Below are 27,438 nucleotides of genomic sequence, written 5' to 3' on the forward strand. Positions count from 1 at the left end.
TGCCGCAGCTGGGGTTTTCCTTGGCTGTCTCCCAGCCCAGAAGTGAACCAGCCAGCCCCTCCTAGCCAAGGAAGGACTGATTCTCAGGGATAATACCCTGTCTGGAGCCCTGAGAACAACTCCCGCTGGTATCAATGGGAATCTTCCCTTGGCATTTAGTGGGGATCACATCAGGACCCCGTTTGCAGAGCTAGTTACCCAGTTTCTTCTTGGCATCCTCAAAGGCCTGCTCAAAGCTGTGCCGCGCGTCCGGATTGGGGAACTCAAAGATGAAGGACTCGGTGCCATCAGCTTTGGTGGTGGTAAGCTCCATTTTGTTGGGTGGGAAGGACATGGTGAAGGAGAGGGACTGCTTCTCCGTCAGCTCTCGGTGTATGGCGGCCATCAGGTCTTTGATGACGTCATCCAGGCTCTGGGGACGCACACAGAAACAGGAAGAACATTTTTAATCCGGAGGGGAAGTGTGCTTCAGGGAGGAAGGATGGTCTTGTGGTTAAGGTGGTGGATGGGGATCTGGAAGATGAGGGTTTAACTCCCAGCTCTGCCACAGATTCCCTGTGGGATCTTGAGCACGTCACTTAGCCTTTCTGTGCCTGAAGTCCCCATGTGTAAATGAGGATGACAGAGCTTCTTTCCTGACCCTATAGGTGTCGCTTTTTGGGCAGGGACCGCCACTCACTGCTCATCCACAGCTGATAGGGAGGTTGGGGGCCGATTGTGAAGGGTCTTGGAAGTGAAGACAAGGTGCTTGTGTTCGATGTGACAGAGAAAGGGTAGCCTGTGGAGGGGGCAAAGCGATGGGCAAAGGAAATGCAGCAGCAGCATTCTGAGGGGCTATGAGGGGATGGGAACACATTCCTCCAGCCCAGAGAGAAGGATGCTGTGGTAATCGAGGCGCCAAATTCAGTGTCAGAACCTGGGGACTGCCACACTGCCACTAGCAACACCAGCCCTCCCCAGGAACCAGAGTCTGATTGGCTCTAACGAGGGTGAATATAAAAGGGGGCTAATGTGCTGCAGTGGCTGGCATTCAAGGGGCAGTCACTTGTCATCAGAGTGGTGACGAAGAAGCTGCCTCTGAACAGCTGGAGTGTGGAGCAAAGTTTACAAAAATAAGCAGCTCTAAATGGGCAGAGGATGGCAGATTTGAGTACAATTTGGTTAGGGGGGGCGGGAGTTTAGGTTCCAGGGTCTCAACCAGGGCCAGGAGCAGGTTCTGATCTGATGGGGCAACAATCTCATGAGCTCGTCTCACCAGACTGTGGCCCCAAATGGCAGAAATCACACAGACACAGACACACACACACCCCTTGTTCTTGTGGGATAGGAGCAGTCGCTGGTGGTAGAGATAATATAGCCCTGATCTGGACTGGGATCTCTATGCACGGCTACCGTGATACAGATCATGGACATAGGACTGGAAGGGATCTGAAATTGAGTCCCCTGTTATGGCAGACAACCCCATTGTAATTCTAATCATCATATTCATCCTTAATGGTGACCGAGGAAAAATAAACGGGGCTTGTGGCCTTTATTTGCTTCTCTCTGATGGATAAAGAAAGGGGCTCAAAAGATTTAGGTTTTAATCCGAAAGGGTTTTTTTTTTTTTTTTTCTTGTTTCTTACATTGATGATAGCACCCACCTCAAGTCTTGTCTTTCCCATTTTTGCTGCAAGTCTCCTTGGAGAACCAAGAGAATGGGAGCAGGAATTTTCTAAACCACTAACAGAGGGATGGGGCAGGAGGCGTGTGGTTGGATCATTAAGAACGAGGGCTTTTCTCCCCACTGTTTGTCAGGTGTTCAGGTTAAATGGAGGATAAGCAACCAACAAGCCACAAAAAGGGCCAGATCCCTTGCTGGTGTAAATCAGCGTCGCTCCATCAAAATCAAGGGCACTGCGCTGATTTCTTCCCGCCTCAGCTGCTGAGGTTTCACGTCAGACACTGCTCATTCCCCAGGCAGACAAAGGGAGAATAGAGTAGACAAGACCTTAGTTACTAATCTCATAAAACGAACAAGGGAAAAATATCTATCAGAGAGATTATAAACCCCAATCCCCTGCGGGCCACCGGACTGTCTTAAACAGACCCTCGCAATTAAAGCCATCTAGGCAGCTCTATACAGGCTGGTGTCTAGTTTCTTTCATGGGAGGGTCAGTCTGCTAACACCGTTCAATGAGTTGCTTGTGAGTTGTGTATGTGCCCAGGCACCATAAGCTACAGCCTTTGATCCTCGCTTATGCTGATTTCCCATGCTTTATGAGTATTCCTAATACAATCAAAGGGAACACCCAGGCAGTATGGGTAGAGATCAGACGGGATGATCACAATGGTCCTTGCTGGCTTTTAAATCTATCCTGCAGCAATCCCCCCTCCCCCTGGCATATCAGAATCCCACCTGGCCCCTTTCCTGCACAGCCCATTAACCTTGTCCCTCCTTGGCCTGGGATAGCCCCTGGGCTGCAGGTGCTGGCAGGGTAGAGGGGGTGAGGGACTCTACTCAGATCCCCTTTAACCACAAGTGCTGCCTGCCGAGTGCAGCCGAGGAAGGAGGCTGCAGCACTTGGCAAAGCAGCTGCTGGGAAGGTTTATAGAAATATACGGTGGGATGGGAGCTCAGCACTGCATGGCATGAAGCTGGGGGAGATGGAGAGAGCCCTTGTAGGGGGATCATGTCTGGCTCTTCGCTGAGGACCTCTTTGAAAAATGCTGGGTGCGATCTTGTCCAAGGAGCAGTATTTCCAGGGTGCCCAAGGATGGGTCGTCTCAGGCCCAGCTGGCTCTGCAGTGGCCGGACAGGGCTGCTTCCATCTGAGCTTGAGAGATGATTTAAACCGGAGCCCCCAGCCCCCGGCTGCCCCCACGAGGAGCCCACCCTCACCTGGTGGGGGAAGCTGAGGGTCTCGGAGAGCTTGCTGACTTGACCCAGCGTGCTCAGGTCCTCGTCCAGGCGGCAGATCGTCTTCTGGATGCTCTCACGGTTGGTGGACTGGGAAGCCCCTGTGTGTCAAACAGAGTGACAGGGTGCATCAGGCAGCAGCTGGGCTGAGACAATACTTCCCCCATTTAACATTTCATTTAATATCTTCCCCCCTGGATTCTCTACTGCCAAATACAAACTGAGCCTCACCTGAGTCTTACTCCAGCTCCCCTCCTGTTCTCCAGCTGCTGATACAGTAAGGGTCATATGAGACCCCCTCCCCCACTGACTGCTAGGCTACCAAGAACTTCTGTACAGCTGATCTTGGACCCAGCCTTGTCTGGCCTCAGGGTACAACCCCCTTTCTCTAGTTCCCCTGTTCTCCTGCTGCATCTCTGCCCTCAACCCCATTCTAGGGATCTTCAGGGCTGTCCTGCTCTGCGGGGGCTGGGACTGGGACATGCTCTTCCAGCCCCTCAGAGGTGCCTGCTGTGCTAAGCTGCTGAAATTCATCCCAGTATAAAGGCCCACTTAGACTGTTGGCTTATCCAAGAGCTGGGGGACAGCATGTCTGCATCACGAATAGCAGCTGGAAATGAAGGCCCCAGGGGCTTGTTCAGCCTGTCAGCTGATGGTGCACAAACCCTGTGCTGGCCTGCACATGGGTGAATTTAAGCCAAAGAGGCTAGGTCATTACTGCTCACGGAACTCCTGTGACAGGGCACTCCAGGGTGGTGAAGCCACCCCGGAAGGGCTGCTGTGATGGGCATCAGGCAGCTCGACTCCTCCCCCACGTTCTCCCCCACGCTCAGCGTCCGCAGAACATTGCTGCACACAGCAGCCAGCTGGCTCTGCTCAGTGTGAGGGCTGGGTTCTCACGCATGGAGTGATTCCCACGCGGCAGAGCCCTGACTAGAGTCCTCAGGGCTCGGTGAGTCATCCCCGAGTGAGGCAGCCTCCTCCCAGCTGTCCTGGGCCCTCTTGCAGCACTGGTTCCCAGATGCTGGAGCTTCGGGGCTTCCTGAGGGAAACTGATGCGGGAGCCGATGCCCCCTCTGACGCCAAGGGATTAATGTGTTTGCACCATCGGGAGCCCTGGCCAAGGGAGGGCCGGCCACTCCCCTAATCCTTCCACCCAACCACTCAGGGGAGGAGACAGTCACTAGGGCTGCAGCAGCCACTAAGCAATTACACAGGGGGAAGGCCTGGGGAGCAACTCCGCTCCTACCCCGTGGCCTGGGTTGGGGAGGACTGTCCCCCAACAGCCAGCTGAGTTACTCAGGCTGGGTGCTGACGAGAGGCCTGGGGCTTTGAGGTACAAATAACTGTGATTGTTTTCATGAGGCTCGAAGGGGGATATAGGGCCAGATTCTCGGACACCTCCCCCTGTCTCCCCAGGGCCATGGCAAGGATGGGAGGGGCTGGAGTGCTGTGTGCTCTGGCTATTTGGGGTTGGTGGATAGCTGAGCGTTAGAGCAGCCTCCAGGGTCTGCATAAGCTCCCGGAACGGCTCAGAATGTGGCTGGTGCACAAGTGTCCCCTTCGGCCTCCCGCTGCATGGCCTGGGCCTTCTGGGAGACCCTGGCCCACAGCCTGTTATACAGGCTGGAACACAGTGGTCACTCTGCACCTGCCTGTGCTGGGTTGGAGGACAGAAGCCCTGACACATGCATGAATCGCAGAAATAACCAATGGAAAAGACTTGTTAGGCCACCTGCTCTGTCCTCTGCTGACATTTCTGATACCTAGAGATGCTATAATAGACATTCCCAATAGCATATTTTCTACTGCTTTCTGCAGTTCAATATGAAATGTGCTGAATGGTTCAGTTATTTTGTATGCATCTATTACTAAGGAACAGATATAGTCACATGCCCTGCGTTGCTAGGCTGCAAACCACAGCTACTGGGAGCTTCACAGCAATAGAATTCTGATCATCCTGCCTTGAAAGCACAGGAATTTGGCACTTGAGCTAAAGAAGAATCTCCACTAGCTGCTGGCAGTAGAGGGCTTATGACACACAGTCAAGAAGTTCCGAGTCTAAACAGCCGAGGGCAGTGGTGCACATAGGCATTTAACTCAATAACTGAGTGAGTCATTGTCTGCAAATCCCTATAAGAATACTGAAGTGTGGTACAACTAAGAGCCAAACACTCAAGTAGAAGTAGCATCTCTGGAGCTATATGGGGCTTGGTCCCTATAGTATTGGGGGAGATAAGAGGGCTTGTTTCTCACGTATTTAAATGCTCATGTTATTGAAGATTACTGGAAAACAGCTGAGCGCAGCAGGTGCAAACAAATCTGTCCCTGTAACAATTTTGTTAAACACAGCACTAATACAGCACTGTACATTGGAGAGCTGCTCGCCAGATCTTCACTCAGCATGGACAGAATAGATGGGCAATCCTTTGCTGCTAAGCCAGGATGACAGGCAGCCAAGGTTCCTGAAGGTGTCTTTTCTTCCGTCTGCGCAACACTAAGCATACCAGGGCTTTGATCTTGACTGGGGCTTCTGGGCGCTACTGTAATACAAACGATGGCTAATAATGTCAGTACAGACCTTTCACAATGTCGACATCCTCCAGGGGCAGTTTCCAGAGCAGTTTGTACTTGCTGGCTATGTCTATAACACTGGCGGCCGTGTAACTGGAAAAGAAAATTGACATGCATCAATTCTCAGACTGCAGTCCTGAATGCGACCACTAGGTGGTGAGGGTGGCAAGTTGAAGAGAGCCAGGCTTAACACAGGAACTGATCATGGGCCTAAAACCAGCTCCAGCAGCTGGGCTGTCTTGGCAGGATGAGCCCAGAGCGCGTCACACCAATTTCTTTTCTCATGCTCAGCACTTGGGGAAGTTTGGGTCACATCCCTGCCTGCTCACGGGCGCACAGCGCACAGGCCTGGCATGCTGCTGTGGATAGGCAGGTGTTCGGAGTCTGGTTCCTGGGGTTTATTACCAGGATGGGGAACAAGGCTGGCTTTGGCTTTAGCATTCGGGAGGGGGGGTCCCAGCCGAGTTATTCCTCAGCCCCTATCCCATACCTCCCACAAGTCCCGTCGACCTGTTCCGCCTCAGCGTGATGGGCAGAGCACCCAGGGAGCCAAAACGCCCCCCTTTCTATTGCGGGATGGGCACAGATCCCCATTGAGGCCATGGGGAAGGCTGGGGAATGAAAGGGGGAAGAGAATGGAAGCCAGAGGGAAATAGCGAGGAGGAAGGGAAACTGACATCCCTGTCTGGGCTGCTAGGGACCAGTCCTGCGTGGTACTGAGTGTTCTCAACGCACAATGAAGTCTGTGGGTCTGATCCCCCACCTACAGATGTGTGTATGTGGGTGGGTTGTTGCAACAGCCCTTGGCACCCACAAAGGGGGATTCTCTCTTGGGCTCTGCTGGGGAACTCCAGAGGAATCCCCCGCCCCTAGGGCAGGCTAACCAGAATGCCTGGGTCCCACCCCCTCTCCAGCCACCTGGGCCCACTTTCTGGCCTATGTCAGCCAGATCCAGCCCCTTCAGCACAGTGGTGACTCTCAAAGGCTGGCCCACTGTACCTCTGCCCTGGGCAAGCTTGCCCTCACTGAAGGCCGGGGCGTTGTGATGGAGCTCAGCCCTTTGCAGGATTGGGCCTGTCCAGTATGTTTAAAGACGTTCTGTGCTGGGGAAGGGCACGTGTGCAGTTGACCTGCTCTGCTCCAAATAAATCAGTGGGTGGGGGCTGGAGTGGGCAAGTGGCTCAGATGACTTTGGACAGTACGTGGGGACCAGTTCTTCCCTGCTGCTCCACTGGAGCCAATGGCCAGGCCTGGGTACCCACAGAACACGGCCCCTAGGGCAGTTCTCCATTGGGGTCCTTCAGCCTGGACAGTGTTTTGAGTCTTATAAAGAGACAATCCAAGCTGGATCAGAACCAGCCCAGGGGCTGGCAGAGGAAACACCAGGCACCACAGGTGCTGGTCCCAAACTGCCTGCCACTGAGGGGAGGGTCCTGGGGCTCCCTCGGGGAGGTGCCTGTCTTTTGTATGAGAGGATCGGCAGGATTCCCAAGCTGCGAGAGGGAGGAGAGCAGGGAGATGGAGGTGGTGGTGGTGGGACAGGTTAGTTCCTTTCACCCCATAGCCCTCGTCTCATCTGGTTCTGAGGGTCGTTCGCTTTTGATCACTGACAGTTGGATTCAGAGCCATGTGAAACGGGGCCGTCTGGGTCAGCAGAGGAGTAGCCAGAACCTCCCTGTGTTTGGGCCATGCCCCCGCACTCCTTGGGCTTGGGTCTGGATCGATCCCCCAGAATTCAAAGCAGAAGCTCAAACTGCTCAGGGATGGTTGGGCTGCTGTGAAAGCAGCTGTCTGTGAGTGTGTGCACGTGGCCCCCATCACCGCGGCGGCAAGCAGCGGCACTGGGTGAGCCCTGACCCTCTCTCCAGGCTGACAGCTGTTTTACTCACAGGCTCATGGAGCTGCGGCGCAGAGACCCCGACTTGCGCTTCAGGGTGGTGCAAACCAGCAGGTCCGTGAAGAGGAAGAGCGAGCGGTCCTTCTTCCCACCCACTGCCTTCTGCATGGCAACAAGGGGGGAATTAACCTTTCACTCCCAAAACCCAGGAGATGGCAATACAAAGAAAAAAACAGCAGCACATTTAAAGGTAAAACAGGTTCTGGCTAACAGAGCATAACAGTGAAGGATCTGGAGATGAGAGGACAATTCTAACCCCCCTTACTTGCCCAATGGACACCGGACTGCAGGGATAAAGGCTAGAGACATTTTTTAATGGCTTGTCCATGAACGAGCCAAGCTCAGATTTGTTTGCCCGACAAGACAAGATGGTTGCCCCGATATTGCTTTTTGCGGCCAGGATGACATTTAAAGTTCATTTATTATGGGACGAATCTCAAGCTCACTTTCTGCTCAGCCCTTATTTTAGGCTCAGCCCCCAGTGATGGCAGTGGGAAGTTAGCTGGAGTAAACCTCTGGATCTGGCAAGCCCTAATTAATAAAGGGCCACCTTTTGTAAGCACTGGACTGACGCTGCCAGGCTTGTGTCCTGTGTATATTACATATTCTGAGGGCCAGGATAAGCTGGTGGGCTGATCTGAGTATAAAAGTCCCAGGTGTACTGACTGTTCAGCACATCCTGCCTGAAGCTAAAACCGAATGAGCTGCCTGCCTCAGTTTCCTCACACTTGCTGCTCTCTAGAAGTTGCAACCCACGTGCCACTTTCAGAATCAGCCAGGACAGGGCCCAAATAGTCAGCCTCAGTCTGACCACAGCAGAGTAGCTGGCTAGGCTGGCAAACTGTCCATTTGCAAAGGAACTGGGGCTGGAAGAGGCCAACTTATTTATGCACTTCAGGTCAGACACGCTGCTCTGTTAATCCAGAAATCCTGGCTCTCAGCAATAGCCACTGCACCTTGGTGCCTTACTAGCCTTGCGTGGAAGCCAGCAATACAGGCTCAGAGAATTGAATCAAGGCTGGAAAGACGCCATCACAATACAGTAGCGTGTGATCAGCACATCAGCAGGGCTGTACAGCACAGTCTGCAGGGTTTGCCGAGTGCAGCCTCACAGAGCGGAGGAGAGTGGAGAGGGACAGCCTAATCTAGCATGAAGGACAGGTGGAAGCAAGGACCACTGGTCAGAAGATGGGCAGACCCTGTCTGAATGAGCAGCCTTGCTCGTCATGACCCGAAGCACGTTCGTGGTGCCTTGGAGCCGAGCTGGGTGACAGGACATCACTGCAGGCCCATGACAGATGGGATCCACAGGGCAGCACATGCTGTGTTACTGAGTAAGCGTATGGCTGCAGCTCCTGATCCTTAGGCTGCACATGGCAAGTGCTGCTGACCTGTGGAGAACAGTCTTCTACACCACGCGCCCTAACCACTGCAATAACCTACTGTAAGATGCATCTAAAGTCTGAGGCCATTACTCTCATTGTAAGCTCTTGGGCAGAGGCTGTGTCTTCCCTGTGTTTCTACAGCACCTAGCACAACAGGGCTCCGATCCGAATAGGGGCTCTGAGTGATCCGGAGTAACACAAAGAAATAACCACAGTAGGACCACAGAGTCATCCTAGAGATGGGTGATGGGAAGGACCAATTACTGTAAGTCAGCTAGCCCATCCCACCTCCAATGCATGTTCGTCCTACGGCCTCTTGTTCAGAACTAGTCAAGTGATCAGACACCACTGCAAATTGCATTCAGTTTGCTGGCATCTGTGGGGTCATCGTGAGTCTTTGGATGGTTGCCAGGCATTGCTGAAAACCTTGGCAAATCCTGACAGTTCCTCTGATCGCAGCACAAATTAGTATTGTTGGAAGATTTCACTGAGATATGTGACTTGTTGTTCGACTGCTTAAAAAATGCCAGTTGTTCTGTTGGGGGCAACGCAGATATAATATCATGTGACTTAAACAACTAATAAGACTCTACCAATGGCAGCAACGTATGAAATTAATGGTTCACGTACAACTGAATGGCCAAAATTGGTTTGCAAAATCTACTTGGCATCTGTGATAACAAGAAGCGGAACTGACCTGGGAGCAACTCGTGAAGGGTAAAACGGGGCTGAATCAACGGCTAATATTGTTTGCACTGAGTGATTTGAACTCCCCTCTTGACCATTCTCTCTCTGCTTTTGACCAGTTTCTTATCCCACTTACCCAAGGCAATAAGCCTTTTTCATTATTTTGAATAACCTGTGTCATTCTTGCTTGCCCCACCTATAGTTCCTGCCTGATTTCTGGGGCTGAGCTCCCAGGATGGGGTCTGAGAACCGCGTCGGTATGAACCCCTGTGCTCTCTCTCCTAGGCAAATCCAAGTGACCTTTGGTCCGAGCTGGGCTAGTGTTTCTGGTGAAAATGGGCCTATGTATGTTGATCAGCACTGGCAGGCTGGTGCTGGGTTGCCATGGAAACAGCCCAGGGACTATTTGACTGAGAAATGCAGAAGCAGGCTTGCTTTTCTCTTGTTTGAAACCCCTGGGTTTCATTGCATAAGGGCGAGGAGGAGGCAGCGAACATGCTTGTTCTGAAAGTGGCCGTGTGCGCTAGATGAATGAAGGTTTCTCTCTGTGGGTTTGTAGCACTTTAAACAGACCACACTCCCCCACCACAACTGGAGTCAGAGAATGACAGGAATTGGGGGACAAAACTTCTCTCTAGCTCTTCCAGCCCATCCCTAGGCGCCAACTCCGTTGCTGTGCTGGGGCTGGAGCACTCAAAGGGAAAAATAGGTGGGTGCTCAGCACCCACCAGCAGCTCCCACCCGCCCCCCACACCCAGCTCACCTCCGCCCCGCCTCCTCCCCTGAGTCGCATGCTTTCCCCCTTAGCTCCCAGCACTTGTGCTGCGAAACAGCTGTTTCGCGCAGCTGGGAGGGAGGGGGGAGGAGGGGGAATGCAGCACGCTTGGGGCCGGGATTTGGGGAAGGGGTTGGAATTGGGGCAGGGCAGGGAAAGGGTGGAGTCAGGGCAGGGGTTGGGAGGCGCGAGCACCCACCAGTGCCCGGGAAAGTTGGCGCCTATGAGCCCATCCCCACCTGCGCGGGTCTTTATGGTATAATTTATAGATCCAAAGAGGGTAACGCCAGAAGGGATCGTCAGATCATCTACGTCCAACCTCCTGTATATCACAGGCCGTTACATGTCACCCAGTTTCTCCTACGTTGTCCAATGATTTGTGTTTGGCTGACGCATCTCTTCCAGAATGGTAGCCATTCCTTCAAGTGCCTTGTCCGATTGAACTCCAAGTATCTTAAGTGGTGCAACTTTAACCACTTGCCTTGGGACACCAGTCCATAGTCATAGTGTTCTGGATTATCTTGGAGGGGTTTAAATTAAGACAGAGTGCCCCATGGGGAACTAATCCACAAAAAATCTCTTAAAATTCCATTTATAAGTGGTCTATAAAGGGTTAATAAATGATCAATCAGGGTGCTAAGCATGTGACAGACACCAGTGGTATGCATTATGAATGGCTAGAAGGGGCTATAGATGGCCATGAGCCATGGTTACAAGAACCAAATGACCTATTGATTCATGGATTTGAAAGCCAGAAGAGATCATCTAATCTGACATAACGCCGGCCAGAGAAAGTCACACACTAATTTCTACATCATGCCCACAGCTTCTGTTTAAGCTACAGTAAAAGAGACATCCAGTCTGGATTTAAAGACTTTCCACCCTTCCAAGGGTTAATCATCCAGACTGCTAAAAATCTGCACCAGGTTGGACCCAATAATAATCTAAAACAACTGATTAACCATTTATTAACATGTCTATTAATCCTCTATAAACAGAACTCCCATATAAAGTATGATTTTTTTTGCATGGATGATGTGGTTTTACTTGCTGAGAAGGATGCTGTTAGAAAAATCAGTGCACAATCGAACCCCCATTAAAATCAATGGGAATCTCTTCTCTGACTTGCATGGAATTAGGTCCAGATCCCCAGTGTTCTGCCTTCTAGAAGCTTAGAATGCTTGAATCTTCTTTTCAGATTTCATTCCACCTGCCTGTCCCGTTTCTCACGCTGGGCACTGGCACCTACCTGCCTGAACACCACCCATCGCACAATAAACTGGCACCTGTAAACAGTGCTGCCAGCACCACTTGACAGCAGAGAGGCAGGATGGTGCAGGAGTTAGGGCATTCACCTAGGCCTTGAGAAAGACCTGGGTCCAATTCCCTGCTCTGCCACAGGCTTCCAGGGTGACCTTGGGCAAGTCTCTGCGTCACAGGTGGCTATCTGTAAAATGGGGCCAATTGCACAGCCCTACCTCACAGGGGTCTCCTGATGCTAAATAGATTGTGAGGTGCTTAGCTACTGTGGTGATGGGGCCACAGCTGCACCTTTGATAGATTCAGTCCTCTCCTCTGACCAAAGCAGATTTCCCCTTCCAGAAAGTCACAGGAAAGGCAGCCCCGGGGAGCTGCGCTGCTATTGCCTTTGCTGTACCTGTCCGGCAGCTAAACAGGGTCTCTGCTCTTGTGGAGACTGTCACTACATTCATAGAATCATAGAATATCAGGATTGGAAGGGACCTCAGGAGGTCATCTAGTCCAACCCCCTGCTCAAAGCAGGACCGATCCCCAACTAAATTGCTGAAGGGAATACCCTACATGGCAGAAACAACCTCAGCTACAGTCAAAGCTCAGCAACAGTGGTAGAGCTCCCTCCCCAAACTTCCGGCCTTGCAATTATTATTCACTGTCTGTATAACGTGCCAAGATGCACGTGACTCCAGGGTCTGGTGATTCAGGGGAGATCTATCCTCTGGGAGTCTTGTGTACTGCACTTGGCTCTCCACTCTGCATACATCACTACAAGCACTTAGGGGGAGGAATAGCTCAGTGGTTTGAGCATTGGCCTATTAAACCCAGGGGTGTGAGCTCAATCCTTAAGGGGACCACTTAGGGATCTGGGGCAAAATCAGTACTTGGTCCTGCTAGTGAAGGCAGGGGGCTGGACTTGATGACCTTTTAGGGTCCCTTCCAGTTCCATGAGATAGGTATATCTCCATATATTTTTTTTTTAAGTGCTCAGCAGGCCTGGAAGGTGACCCCATCACCTCTGAGAAGTAACGTCTCTGAGTCACGAGGCCACACGCGCACGGAAGGGGCGGATGAGGATGATGGGCAGTGATGGTAGACAGGGAGGGTAGGAGAGTTAGACAGAGAGGGTGACTCTTACCACTTCCACCACCATCTCTTGGCGCAGGAACCTCCGGAGCGGGGCTTGGAGCTGCAAGGACGGAAAGAAAAAGAGTTGTTGGAGGCGTCACGTGTTCCGTTGGTCTCAGTACTAATATGGGCGTGGGCATGATAATGTGGACAAGGCCCTTGCTGTTAATATGGTAGGCATTCAATCAGGATGTCACAGCAGCAGCAGGGTTTTAAGTACTCCCCTGTGCTCCTGGACCATCTTCCAACAGAGGGGCTCACCTTTATGAACATCAGTGAATTGCTCCTCAAAGCCTCCCTGTAGGCTAGGTGCATGAAGGCCTAGCCACACAGAGGAGAAACCAGGCTAGACTGAGAGAAGCAGTGGTGGGCCAGAGCAAACAGACAGGATCTGTCCTAGGAGAAACCAGACTGGAGAAACAGAGGGGCCAGCTTGGAAGATACCTCTGGGTAAAACCACTGTTGTCAATTACCCCTTCCCCAAAGCTAGTGGTTAGTTGTGAAATTCAGACTCAGAATCAAACTCTAGCAGGGTTCAAAAAAGTTCAGATTTGTGGTTTCGTTTTAGCCCATTGCAGAGTTAGGGAAGTTCTAGTCCAGATCCACAACATCCCAAAGTCTGGGCGTGTTCGGACTGGGGTGCAGTCTGGGCCCCATCTCACGGCAGGGCGAATTAGGGGCTGAAACAATCAGTGCAGGATTGGGAGAAAGAAACTAGATTTGAAGGTGCTTGTGTCCCCTGAAGCAGCGCTAGGCCTGAACTCTCTGCTACCACAGCTCAGCCACTCACCCAACCAAGGCCTAGGACTCTGAGCCAGGCTACATCTTTAACCAGCCTCTAGCTCACGCCCCTGAGAATGCTACCCAGGGCCATTACCCTCTCTGTACAAAGGATGCGGGTAGCCAGTGGTTTGCATGGAGCATTGCATACATACATCCTCCATCCCTTCGATGTGGGACTCAATCTCCTGTACTATCCTGGCATTCCTCTCCACCTCCTCAGCACTCTTCATCCCTTTGTTTATCTTCTCGGCCACTTGCTTGATGTTCCTCTGGGCGTCTATTAGGAAGGGGTGGTCGGGGTGGTCCACGGGCGTGTGCTTCAGAAGGTCCTAGGGGAAGAAATATAGAAAAAAGTTAAGGTACCCAAAATAGTGCACTGAGCAACAAAAATGATTAAAGGTCTAGAAAACATGAGCTAGGAGGGAAGATTGCAAACATGGGTTTTGTTTAGTCTGGAGATGAGAAGACTGAGAGGGGACATGATAACAGTTTTCAAGTACATAAAAAGTTGTTACAAGGAGGAGGGAGGTAAATTGTTCTCAATAACCTCTGAAGATAGGACAAGAAGCAATGGGCTTAAATCGCAGCAAGGGAGGTTTAGGTTAGACATGAGGAAAAACTTCCTGTCAAGGTAGTTAAGCACTGAATAAATTGCCTAAGGAGGTTGTAGAATCTCCATCATTGGAGATTTTTAAGAGCAGGTTAGACAAACACCCCAGGCATGGTCTAGATAATACTCAGTCCTGCCTTGAGTGCAGGGGATGGGACTAGAACACCTCTTGAGGTCCAGTCCTACAATTCTATGATCATTGCCTCCATTTAATAGATGGGGAAACTGAGGCATGGAGTGGTGAGGTGACTTACCTACTTCAACAGAACCCAGGTCTCCTGAAGCCCAGTTCAGTGCTCTATAGCCATCCCACTGTAAAATCCTAGTAGAGACAAGGCTCTGTAGTTTTACCAGGTGGTAAATTAGGGGAAGTCATTAGGGTAGGGGTATAGAGTTGATCTTACATAGCTACAAAAACTAGAATGAGCTTGTCTCTACTAGGATTTTGCAGCAAGATAGCTATGGTGTGTTAGTTAACCCCCACTTTTTTAACAGTGGAGACAAAACCTCAGTGTAGAAGGACTGATTGCCACCCTGCATTTTAAACATCACACTGATTAGATATGCTCTGTGCAGGATTAGATGATATAGCACTTAAAACACTGGAGTGAGCAGTAGGATCCCTCTGGTGTCAGAGATGGGATCCCCTCTGGACTAGGGCTCCCAATGATGCTAACGGCTCAGCCAGTGTTAGCTATGGTGGGAAAGCTTTCAGAACATCCCTAGGGGATTTCAGGCTACTGATGAACCTGGCTGGCTGTGATGGGCCCTTCTGAACCCATGCTGGCAATGATTTATCTGCCAGTGTAGCTAAGGCAGATATTCTAGCACCACTATAGACATGCTGGCACCAAGTCTCAGTCATGCTTCATGTAATGGTACTGAAGATAGTTTTGTGCCATCAGGACAAGTGGGCAAACGATTTCCAATACCAAGTCCAGCAACAGTCAGTGGCAGGCCAGCAGACAGGGCCTCTGAGTGAGCAAACCCACAGTTGCAGCTGGCAGGGTATCACAGGGAATGAGATCAGTTGCCTTTGTGAAAGCCTGTTGCCTTTACACTGCATGGGAACCAAGCAACAAGCTCTCGGAGGAGCATGGGCTGAGGCCCTTCCAAAGGGGACATCCAGTAGCGAGAAAAATTCAAAGGATGATTACAGAGAGGGTTTTGCCAGTCATTTCCTTCAGCCCTTCTCGCAGTTGTGGACAGGTCTGTTCTCCCTCAAAGTCCAGCCCTCCAGCCTCTTGATGCTCACACAATGCCATTATGCTGCATGTACTGCTCCCTACTTTCTGAATATCTTCATCAGTAGCAGACAGAAATATCTCCATGATGATTACATACTTTTAAAAAAGGTACCAGCTTTCCCTTTCTGATGTTCCAGTGGGGAGCTGAAGGCTCCACGGGAAAAAAAAAATCTATTACACATCTCATAAGCCAATCAGGAAGCAAAGATTTGCATATGTTGTATGACTGGATCATCACAGGGCAATTACATTTTCACAGATCTCAGCTGGAATCAATCGCAATACACTCATTTGCAGTTACCTGCTTGCCACCTGGGGTGTTGCATGGGTCAGTTGATGGCAGAACATATAAAGTAATGTTAAATACCACCAGAGTAGATTCACTGCTCTAGACAATCTTCTCAGAAGATAAACAACTTGAAGACTTATTTCGTGACTACTCCTAGCCAGTCATGGGACAGGTGTTTCCGTTCATACGTAACTAACCAATCTGCTTCATTACTAAAGTCAAATGTCCAGCAGCGGACACAGTAGTTAAAATATGATCAACCACTAATTTACAGGGTATGGAACAGGTAATCACCAAGTGATCCATTCCCTATTGCCCATTCCCAGCTTCTGGCAAACAGAGGCTACGGACATTATCCCTGCCCATCCTGGCTAATAGCCATTGATGGACCTATCCTCCATGAATTTATCTAGTTCTTTTTTGAACCCTGTTATAGTTTTGGCCTTCACAACATCCTTTGGCAAAGAGTTTCACAGGTGGACTGTGCGTTGTGTGAATAAATACTTCCTTTTATTTGTTTTAAACCGGCTGCCTATTAATTTCATTTGGTGGCCCCTAGTTCTTATGTTATGAGTAGTAGTAAATAACACTTCCTTATTTACTTTCTCCACATCTGTCATGATTTTACAGATCTCTATCATATCCCCCCACAGCCATCTCACTGAAGCCCTCCTGGAGCCTGAGCCCCGAGAGGAGCTGCTCTCACTCAAACAGGAGATAACACCAACTGGGCGACCATGGCAGTGCCTTGCCCAGCAAGGCTGGCCCAGACCTGCTCTGACATATTTGCCATGGACCAGCCCCACCTTGATTTGTGCCACCTGAGGAACTGCCTGGGGAAAGCTGCTGCAGAATAAAGCAGGTGCTCGCTGAGTGCAGGGTGGAGGAGAAGTGTGATGCTGAGCAGAAGGGGCAACTGGTTTCATTGCTCTGCCAGCTGTCAAGACGTTAGTCATTTAAAGCAAACAAAACCCGCTGGTTAATTGGCCGGATATGAATGAAAACGCTCGGGTAGATGAGTACTTGGAGTTAATTTAGTGCCACCCACAGGCGTCCATCAGGGCAGATGACAGTGGTGGGGATGGCAGCAAGCCTGGCCACTCCTTGGGGATGTGCGCTCTGTAGGGGCGGGAGGCACGCTCCCCCAGGCTGGAGAGAGGCTGTCTGGACAGAGATTGATCTGGCTGCAGTGTGTGCATGTTTTCTGTCGCCGTTCTGCTTCCCCTCTGGCTCCGTCAGCATCTCGGCAGGTTCCCTAACATCCCAGCTTGTGCATCGGGCTCCCAGCCAGGAGCTGCTCTGCCTTTTATCAATGGCTGGCGCTGCTTCCTCCATGCAGCTCTTCCCGCGAACCAGCCATCGAACTGAATGATGCTTCTACCTACTTTAGCTTCCGTCTCCCCCCGCTAACAGGTTTCCAAGGAGCACCAGAGTCTCCAGCGATCAACTGACCCGCCAGACGCTTGGCAAGGAGCAGTAAGGGCTGGCCTGGGCCAATGCGATGCCCGGCACTGGGCTTTCAGAGGGAGTGCGAACCCCTCTAGATGCGGAATTGCTATGGGGGATGTGCCCACCTGGCTTTCAGGCCTCTGCTCTCCTCTGGCTGCTGACCACATCGAAGCAGAATGTACAGATGTATGGACCCGCTCCTAGCTGGTGGCAAGACCCCAGGCACCTTTTACACAGTTAACTTTGCATGGCCCTGTTATAACCTTAGTCCCAGATTTGGACCTTAGCGTCCAAAATATGGGGGTTAGCATGAAAACCTCCAAGCTTAGTTACCAGCTTGGACCTGGTACTTGCTGCCACCACCCAAAAAATTAGAGTGTTTTGGGGCACTCTGGTCCCCCTGAAAAAAACCTTCCCTGGGGACCCCAAGACCCAAATCCCTTGAGTCTCACAACAAAGGGAAATAATCCTTTTTCCCTTCCCCCCTCCAGATGCTCCTGGAGAGATACACAGACACAAGCTCTGTGAATCCAAACAGAGTAACTTGCCCTCTCCGTTTCCAATCCTGGAAACAAAAAGTACTTCCCTATTTCCCCAGAGGGAATGCAAAATCAGGCTAGCCAATACAACCCACACACAGCTCTACCCCCTGATTTCTTCCTCCCACCAATTCCCTGGTGAGTACAGACTTAATTTCCCTGAAGTAAAGAAAACTCCAACAGGTCTTAAAAGAAAGCTTTATATAAAAAGAAAGAAAAATACATACAAATGTTCTCTCTGTATAAGATGATACAACACAGGGCTAATTGCTTAAAAGAATATTGAATAAACAGCCTTATTCAAAAAGAATACAAATCAAAGCACTCCAGCACTTATATTCATGCAAATACCAAAGAAAAGAAACCATATAACTTACTATCTGATCTCTTTGTCCTTACACTTAGAAACAGAAGATTAGAAAACAGAACTACTTCTCCAAAGCTCAGAGACAGCAGGCAGACAGACAAAAGACTCAGACACACAATTCCCTCCACCCAAAGTTGAAAAAATCCGGTTTCCTGATTGGTTCTCTGGTCAGGTGTTTCAGGTGAAAGAGACATTAACCCTTAGCTATCTGTTTATGACAGGCCCTTTAAAGCGGGGATGGCTAGTGGAGGAGATCGGGCCCGATCCTGTCAGGTGCTGAGCGCCCCTGGGGAGGGGCTGCATGCTGTGGATCTATTCTGAGGTCGGTGGGAGTGGAGGGTACTCAGCAATCTGGAAGATCAGCCCCTAAGGGACGAAGGGGAGATTATAAAACCTGACTCTCTTCTTACTTGTTCAGTTTTACACGCGGGTCATTCCAGTGACCAGGAGAGCTATTCCTGGCAGATCAAGCCCTCCAAAGGAGCCCATGAACAGAGCACATATTAAAACAAACCTAGTTCAGGCTGGCTGTTTTACTGGGCTCCCTCGTGCAATGGAAGGGAAGAACAGGGTAAGCTTTATCAATGCCCCTTTAAGAGGAGGGGTGGGGCCAAGGCAGAGTGAATTAAAATTCAGAGGCAAAACCCCGCGGGAGGGCGCTAAGCAAATGAAAACTGGCTGGCTGGGAAGCACAGTTGCAGCATGTAAACAAAATTAAGGAGGGGTTTGGAAGTGGATGGAGAGAGAGAACAGCGAATCCAGAAGCTGGCAGGCAGCTTCACAGTGCGTTTGGGCTCCAGAACAGGCAAACTCCATAGGAAGGGGAAGAAAAGGTAGGTGAACTTCCTGGGAGAAAAGCAGATGGAAACTTTGATTCAGGCCTCCCACAGAAGTGCCCCAAATGGTCCCCTTATTCTCTTAATAGCTCGTGGCAAACAACCCACCAAGCACTTCAGCCGGGAGCGAGCCGGAGGAGTGGAGTGCCAGATCTAGCATGAGAGGCGGAGCCTTGGGTGGCTGACCTGGGGTACGAAGGAGACCCCACGGCCGAGGATGAGAAAAGAGATGGGGAATAAAGTGGGGAATGGTGGGCGCCATTGCAGACACGCTTTGAGAGGGGCTGTGAGGACTGGCACCAGTGAGTGCTCAGAGACAGGTTTAAATGGAGAGGCTAGGCCGGGGGACCAAGCAGAACTGGTGTTCTGAACTAACACACACTGCTCAGACTCGGCTTGCCAACTGACCAACCCCTCCTTTCAAATCCCTAGGCTGGGCTCTCGGGCCTGCAACAGGTATAGATGCAGCTGTGAAGGGGACAGATGTCCCATATAAAGGGGCTGGGAGATTGCAGAGAGGAGCTGCAGGAAAAGAGACTCTCCTGAAGGGAGGAGCCAGGTGGGAAGCCCTGGGAGTTGTGACTGGGTAGAAAGCCCCAGCTGGAAGTTTTGTGAGTTGGCTGGTTGTTTGGACAATATACATGTGTGACTCTGAGCCAGCTAGTGTTAAGCAACCAACAGGCTGTGTCCTAAAATCAACCTTTAAAGGACATATTAGAAAAGTATAGAAGTGATAAACAGGGTCATTTCTTGTAGATCGTTTTCAATGCCATGTTAAATCGACAAGGTATCATAACCTTATTCCCAGATTTGGACCTTAGCGTCCAAAATATGGGGGTTAGCATGAAAACCTCCAAGCTTAGTTACCAGCTTGGACCTGGTACTTGCTGCCACCACCCAAAAAATTAGAGTGTTTTGGGGCACTCTGGTCCCCCTGAAAAACCTTCCCTGGGGACCCCAAGACCCAAATCCCTTGAGTCTCACAACAAAGGGAAATAATCCTTTTTCCCTTCCCCCCTCCAGGTGCTCCTGGAGAGATACACAGACACAAGCTCTGTGAATCCAAACAGAGTGACTCCCCCTCTCCGTTTCCGGTCCTGGAAACAAAAAGGACTTTCCTATTCCCCCAGAGGGAATGCAAAATCAGGCTAGCCAATTCAACACACACCGATCTCCCCTGATTTCTTCCTCCCACCAATTCCCTGGTGAGTACAGACTCAATTTCCCTGAAGTAAAGAAAAACTCCAACAGGTCTTAAAAGAAAGCTTTATATAAAAAAGAAAGAAAAATTACATACAAATGTTCTCTCTGTATTAAGGTGACACAACACAGGGTCGATTGCTTAAAAGAATATTGAATAAACAGCCTTATTCAAAAAGAATACAAATCAAAGCACTCCAGCACTTATATTCATGCAAATACCAAAGAAAAGAAACCATATAACTTACTATCTGATCTCTTTGTCCTTACACTTAGAAACAGAAGATTAGAAAACAGAACTACTTCTCCAAAGCTCAGAGAAAGCAGGCAGCCAGAAAACAAAGACCTCAGACACAAAATTCCCTCCACCCAAAGTTGAAAAAATCGGTTTCCTGATTGGTCCTCTGGTCAGGTGCTTCAGGTGAAAGAGACATTAACCCTTAGCTATCTGTTTATGACACAAGGGTTCTGTAATAGAGAATTAGAAGTGATTACCTACATCTTGTTAGCCGTTAACAGTGTGATCTAATCAGCTGGGAGATGCTAAACTTCTGTTGCTGTCTGTTACCATATTCTATTGATTCAGAGATCAAAAAGGAATATTAACATTTAATAACATCAACGTCTATATTTCTCTTTGAAGTTTGTAGTAAACTGTCTATGAGCGGCTTGGAAGGGTAATTAACTTATGCTAATCAATGCAATTAATTACCTGTGTATACATAGGAAATAGGATGTTTACTTCAAAGCAACAATATATGTTACCTGTTCTTTGTCCAAGGAATGCCTGCTGTGTTATCGGCTGTCAAGAAGCTATCGTAGCCTCACAGAGTTCTATAAAGGAACTCTAGGACCTGATCTTGTCATCTCAGATCTGCTTGAACTGTATCAGGGGAAGTTTAAGTCACATGACTGAGGTCTTCTGGATTACCCTGAAAATTCTCATGGAATATAAGAATGGCCATACTGGGTCAGACCAGAGGTCCATCAAGCCCAGTGTCCTGTCTTCCAACAGTGGCCAATGCCAGGTGCCCCAGAGGGAATGAACAGAACAGGTAATCATCAAGTGATCCATCACTTGATGACTACCTGTTTTGAACAAGAATTTGAATAAACTCTATACATGGACAATAACTTACGAAATTGATTCTGGAAGAACTTTTACAAGTCAGCAGCTCACCATCTCTGCTATGCAACTGACCTAAGAACTGTATTCTTATCTGCAGGTATAATGATCTTTTAGGCACAAGAACTTTTTCTTTTTAATATATCTTAGATTAATGAATAAGAATTGGCTGCAAACATAAATTTGGGTGAGATCTTAAATATTCATTGACCTGGTGGGTATGTGTCCGATTTCTTGGGATTGGTAGAACTTTATATACAGTGAATAAGATGTTAAGTAATCCTCACTAGATTTGACTTGGCTGTCTAGATGGGAGCCTAGGGCTGGACTGTTTTAGTGGAGCTGTATTTTTGGCTTCTGGTAACCTGTAAGGTATTGCAGAAGCTGTTTTGTTGCTGGCTTGTTGAATCTAATTATTAGAATAAACCACCAGTCTTGGGGGTAATCTGCCCCTTCGTTACAGTTTGCCCTGACTGAGCATTCTCATTGTGGCCCCATCCAGCAACCACGGTCACACCATGGAGCCCAGAAATAGGGCTAAAGACTGATTTGGGTGTGGCTGAGAAGTCCCTGTCTGATGAAGAACGTTTCCAGCTACACTGAGTCACTGAGCGACTTGACTATTGCGACCTTTATCCTCCTGCCCCCCTCTTGTCTAGGCCCCTCACTTGTTGTGACAATCTGAATGCAGTGAGTACAATGCTCGGGGAAAGGAGTGCGTCCTGTCTTATGTGTTTTGTGGAGGCATTTCTGGGCACTCAAATAATCAGCAGCAACCCTTTGAACAGCCCCATCAGGGGACTGTGCACCTAAACCAACACTCCTGGAGTGGTTGGAGAGTATGCATAACCCCAGCCTTTAGAAAAGAGAGCAGCAGAAGGGAGTTAAAAAACTAATAGTTGCAAGGCTGGAAAAGAATCCTGTTTCCCACTCAGGTTTCAGACTACCAGAAGCCACCCTTCCCATTATTTTCGCAGAGCACTGACTGAGGGCCTGACTGTTTTGGGATAACAGGGAAGATTTCATAGGCATGTTCATTTGGTCTGGTTATTAATATTCAGAGCTGCAGTCTCTGATTTTTTTGGATATAGTCTGAGATGGTTCAATCAACAGCAGTGACCGAGAGCATATTCTCTGGAAATGGTAACACTTGTGGTTTAGATGTATTAATCTCGTGAAAAACAAAAGCAGCAAACACTTCCCCAATTCATAGACGTTCAGGCTATTATGGTAATCTGTCTATCCAGGGTGTTTACATGCCACCCCCTCATGACTGTAGTATCTCAGTACCTCACAGTTATCTAGTCTGACCTCTTGCATCACCAGGGCCAGAGAATTCCTGTGGCTGGGCTAAGGCGCATTTTTAAGAAAGTCTATCCTGATTTTAAGATATCAGGTGATGGAGAATCTACCACATCCCTAGGTGAATTGTTCCAATGGCTAATTACCCTCACTTTAAAAAGGGGCACTTTATTTCTAGTTTGAAATGATCTGGCTTCAGCTTCCACCATTGGATCTTATTATGCTTTTTGCTTGTGAGATTTAAAAGCCTTTTTCTAGCTGAAATCTTCTCCCCAGGTAGGATGCTATAAACGATGCTCAAGTCCTCCTCCCACCACCCCCAAATAACCTTCGCTTTGCCACGCTAAATAGACCAAGCAACCTAAACTTGTTGCAAACAATCGCTTTACTCTCTAACAACAGCTTGTTTTATTTACAGAACTGAAATACTGAGAATTCAGAGCTCCTGAAATAAAAGCCATTTGTGGTAGCAAGCCCTGTCAACTGCTTTATGTTTTTGCTCAAGTAAATAGAATCTTGTTTCCTAATAGGTAACATTTGATCCTTTCAGTAGAGTTATTTTTAAAACCCCAAAAGGCACTAATCCAGAGCTCAGGATAAAAAATTTGAGGGAGGTCTTTAGCTTTCATGGTCAGGTGGCTAGTGATAAATCCGATTTCACAGCTGGCCTCTAAGAACTTTAAGGATGCTCTAGAAGATTACCTGGTGCTTGACCTGACAACCAATTTAACCACCTGTAGGCACTGGTTAAACATTCTTCCTATTTTGCCTAGAACGCCGTCCCCTCCTGGGTGAATTACACTTCTTCCCTAGTCTGCACAGTGTCTGTGCTCTGACAGCTTTGGCAATGCCCCTTGGCTTAATTCACTGTGGAAACCTCAGATGTCTGGGTCTGTATGCGGCACAAAAGCAGTATTTACTTATTCAGGGACCAGTGAGATCATTCCATTTGCCTGCAAATATTACTGAAACAAAGACAAGGCACGGGAAACTGACTGGCTTGGATCCCTTATTTTCATTAGCAGCCAGCCAGTTAAAACACATCCATAATTAGGTTAGGGTGACCGCAAAACTACTGGCATTGAAGGCTTGAGGATGATACATTATGGGTATGCAAATCATCAAGAAGGGCACTGGCAGACAAACCGAGGGCAGCAGAAACAGGTAATTACTAAGGGTCAAAACAAGTGGCCTACATGTTGCAAGTTAACAAAAATGAGGCTGTGATCTTGTCTAAAAAACCTTACAGACTCAGCAAGGTCAGACTCACCGCAAGTCCCAGGATAGGAGACCAGCAACGGAAACCACAGCTGCTGTAGGAAGTGGCATTGTTACTGCACATGCCAGGGAGATGGCATTGACTCAATGTCGCACGAGGTACATTGTGTCCCTAGCCAGTGTCTTTCAGATGCGCCATACAACAAGAGGCCTTAACTAATTGCAGCCATTTGAGATCCTGCAGCCCTTCTCACATGAGTAGCAGCATTAACCCCGGTGTCCGGCCAAATTCAAGCTCTGCCAGTTACATCAGAACATAAGAATGGCCACATTGGGTCAGACTAAAGGTCCATCTAGCCCAGTATCCTGTCCTCAGACAGTGGCCAATGGCAGGTGCCCCAAACAGAATGAACAGACAGGTTATCATCAAGTGATCCGTGCCCTGCCACCCAATCCCAGCTTCTGACAAACAGAGGCTAGGGACATCACTCCTGCCCATCCTGGCTAATAGCCATCGATGGACCTATCCTCCATGAATCTATCTAGCTCCCTTTTCAACCCTGTTATAGTCTTGGCCTTCACAACACCCTCTGGCAAGAGTTCCAGAGGTTGACAGTGCGTTGCATGAAAAAATACTTCCTTGTGTTTGTTTTAAACCTTCTACTTATTAATTTCATTTGGTGGCCCCTTGTTCTTGTATTATGAGAAGGAGTAACTAACACTTCCTTATTTATTTTCTCTATATCACTCATGATTTTATAGACCTCTATCATATTCCCCCTTAGTCGCCTCTTTTCCAGGCTGAAAAATCCCAGTCTTAATAATCTCTCCTCGTACGGAAGCCATTCTATACACCTAATAATTTTTATTGCAATTTTCTGAACTTTTTCCAATTCCAATATATCTTTTTTGAGATGGGGCGACTGCATCTGCACGTAGTATTCTTTGTTTTTCTTCTTTAAAGCTTCTGCAGTTTTAGCTGGGTACAATGGTTTTCTCCCTACTTCCCATTCTAAACTGTTGCTATATTTTACCCCAGAGGTGGCAGCATTTCAAATTGCGGCTTAAGTGATCTCTGTAATATTGGGATCCTTTTTATACAGTGTGATTGTTTTATGTGTCATTCCAGAAATCCCAGCTCAAACGACGACTATTCCCATGAGGCGTGTGTTTAAAGAGGAGCTATACTGTGTGTGTGGGGTTGGCATCCAGCCGGCTGCAACGCAAAAAGAAAAAAGTTAGCTTCAACTTTCTGAAGCTGAACCTTGGACTCCTGCAGCTGCTCCCCTTATCCAGAGCTTTCTAGAGAAGACTGGAAAAAACAAGATGCAAGTTTCATACCACTGGGAGAGTGACTGGAACAGCAGAGGTGCTGGCAACACCAATATTGCTGTGTGGTGCCCATGGACAATGGGGTCATCAGGAGCGACTGGATGGAATCGGGAGTGATGGCAGGGCTGTGTGAAGAAACTTGAACGCTGAGGGCATGTCTACACTTACCGGCAGACTTACGGGCAGCAAGTGTCAATTTAGCAGGTCTGGTGAAGACACGCTAAATCGATGGGAGAGTACGGTCCCATTGATTTGGGTACTCCACCTCCCCGAGAAGCATAAGAGAAGTTAACGGGAGACACTCTTCCCTCACCACAATGCAGTGTAGCCACCGCGGTAAGTGGATCTGACTATGTCGACCTCAGTTACGTTATTCAGATAACTGAAGTTGTGTAAGTTAGATCGATTTCCTGCAATAGTGTAGACCAGGCCTGACAGCCAGCTCTGAGAGTGGCTACTGGTGGATACACTTTTCTGAGAGCCAGCGTGAAATCTCTCCTGCACAGCCAGTGAGGGAATAAATGATTGTCCCTGAGGAATGAAAGGCCAGTGGACAAATCAGGGGGAAGAAGGATGGAGGGAGTCCTGGTCACGGACAAGGCTTTCAGCTCAACATGGCATCTAAAGCCCTGATACACACAGCTGTGGGGCTGGCAATGCTTTGAATCAGCAGTCACTGAACTGGACGGCTGGTCTGCTGTGAAAAGGGCAGGCTGGAGGACGCAGCTGAAAGGAGTACTGCTGCCTGCCCGCCTGTGGATCTCGTTAGCTGCCTCCGCAGCTGCTTGGGGGGCAACGGCGAGGAATAGGGTACTGCGTGCTTCTCGACAGCTGAACAGCACTTGGGAAAGGCCAGAGAATCCACGGTGGTGGTGGGAAGGCAGCCCTTGCACAAGGCCAGCCTAGTGTCTGGATTTCACTACAAAGGTGAAGCTCAAGGAGGACCTTGCTGACAGGCGGGAGGCTCCTTTGTAGTGAATCCAGGCCCTGTTTTAAACGATCCAGTTTTACATCTTAATCATGTGATGCTAGCAGCTCGGCATGGCTTCAAAATGAAACCAGGTGAACCCCCTTGGTTTGGACCCGGTTTCACACTGAGATCTGGGGTCACTGGAACCAGCAACTCAGAGCCAAGCACAGGGGACATGGATCCTGTGCAAATAAAACCAGAAGGAACTGGTGGTAAAGATCTCTGCAATAAGAAACTGCTGCGAGTCTGTTCATCCGCTAGGGTAGTGAGCACGATATACGGACCTAGACAGGCAGAACTTTACCCAGCTCTATCCAGAAGGAGCTGCTTGGATAACAGTCTCACTGGAAATCCCTTTAATTGCAAAGTCTGCAGATGTTTGATCCAGGGACCTCTATATATCTCCATAAATTCAGGGATTTGGTCTGGCCCCATCTCTGTATTGAGGCATCTGTGTATTTATGCTTGTGGAAGATGCTCATCTCAATTCTATCAGAGTGCTCGTCTCATTAGCATCGTGTCTAGGACCCACGGTCACAGCCCTGGGCTAGGTACTGAGGCTGTACAATCGCAGAAAAAGAGATGGTCCCTGACTCTGTGAGCTTACAATCTACATACCTACCTTTAACCTTTACTCCCTGGCTTCACCCCTTTACACTTCTATACCAGTGTATGGTACCAACTTCATGGCCACATCGACCATCACATCCCACCAGCACCAATCACAAGTTCACAAAGACAGCCAGGAGAGAACTCAGATCCTCCCGCTCCAAACGCACAATCCCCTGATATAAGAAGACTCTCCACTGGCTGTTGGAAGTACAGGGCTTCTGACATACAGTTCAGCCATCCTGACTCCATCCAGCAGAAGGCAGTGGTCGCACAGACACACTAGCCAGTACCTTACAACATGAAGCCCTGGAGGCAGACTGTTCTGCAGCTGCAGTTCTAAGAGCTGCTTTCTCTCCTCCAGCCCTCAGCCAACAAGAGCAGAGATTCAAATTCATAGTCTCTGGATCACCGTTGACATTGAACATGCAGAAAATACCCTGAGTGTGACTGGTTTTAACCGCGCTGCACACACCTGCAGGGCCAAAACGCCACTTGGATCCCAGCTCCTTCAAACCCCATGAGGAGAAACACTTTTACAAATCTCCATTTACTGCACTAAGACCAAAGCTCTATTAAACACCATGGGAAATTGTCAGCCTTGGGAAGCCTGTTCTAGGTACATATTGCTTCCCATTGTAGTGCTGTAATGCTATAGCCACCTGGGGCTCACTGCCCACTTCCTCCCACCTTTCTGCAATGCAAACGCAGCTTTGTGTGCCAGTGGCAATTAGCTCCACAACACCAGAGTCTGCCACCAGCCGGCTAAGCAGGGCTGCAGCACGGTTACCACAGCAATCCATCCGTGTGAGCCCTCCCAGCAGCGGGACAGCAGAGTGTTCTAATATCACTACTTTAAATCCTGGTTACTGACAGCTGTCTCATAGACTCAAAGACTTTAAAGTCAGAAGGGAACATTATGATCTTCTAGTCTGATCTCCTGCACAATGCAGGCCACAGAA

The 27,438-nt window shown here is 49.2% G+C and overlaps 1 protein-coding gene across 1 annotated transcript in view; it reads right to left on the reverse strand.

Moving 5' to 3' along the window:
• ARHGEF17 (Rho guanine nucleotide exchange factor 17) overlaps positions 1–27,438 on the reverse strand; it is a 261,567-nt gene that overhangs the window by 22,425 nt on the left and 211,704 nt on the right. The window contains exons 6-11 of the mRNA XM_030557307.1: positions 13,535–13,711; positions 12,610–12,660; positions 7,363–7,472; positions 5,481–5,566; positions 2,882–3,000; positions 199–412 (exon numbers count right to left, since the gene is read on the reverse strand). Of these exons, the coding sequence (XP_030413167.1) occupies positions 199–412; positions 2,882–3,000; positions 5,481–5,566; positions 7,363–7,472; positions 12,610–12,660; positions 13,535–13,711 (757 nt within the window). The remainder of the gene's footprint in view (positions 1–198; positions 413–2,881; positions 3,001–5,480; positions 5,567–7,362; positions 7,473–12,609; positions 12,661–13,534; positions 13,712–27,438) is intronic.

This window comes from Gopherus evgoodei, chromosome 1 (assembly GCF_007399415.2).
Source record: "Gopherus evgoodei ecotype Sinaloan lineage chromosome 1, rGopEvg1_v1.p, whole genome shotgun sequence".
In the NCBI taxonomy this organism is placed as follows: domain Eukaryota; kingdom Metazoa; phylum Chordata; order Testudines; family Testudinidae; genus Gopherus; species Gopherus evgoodei.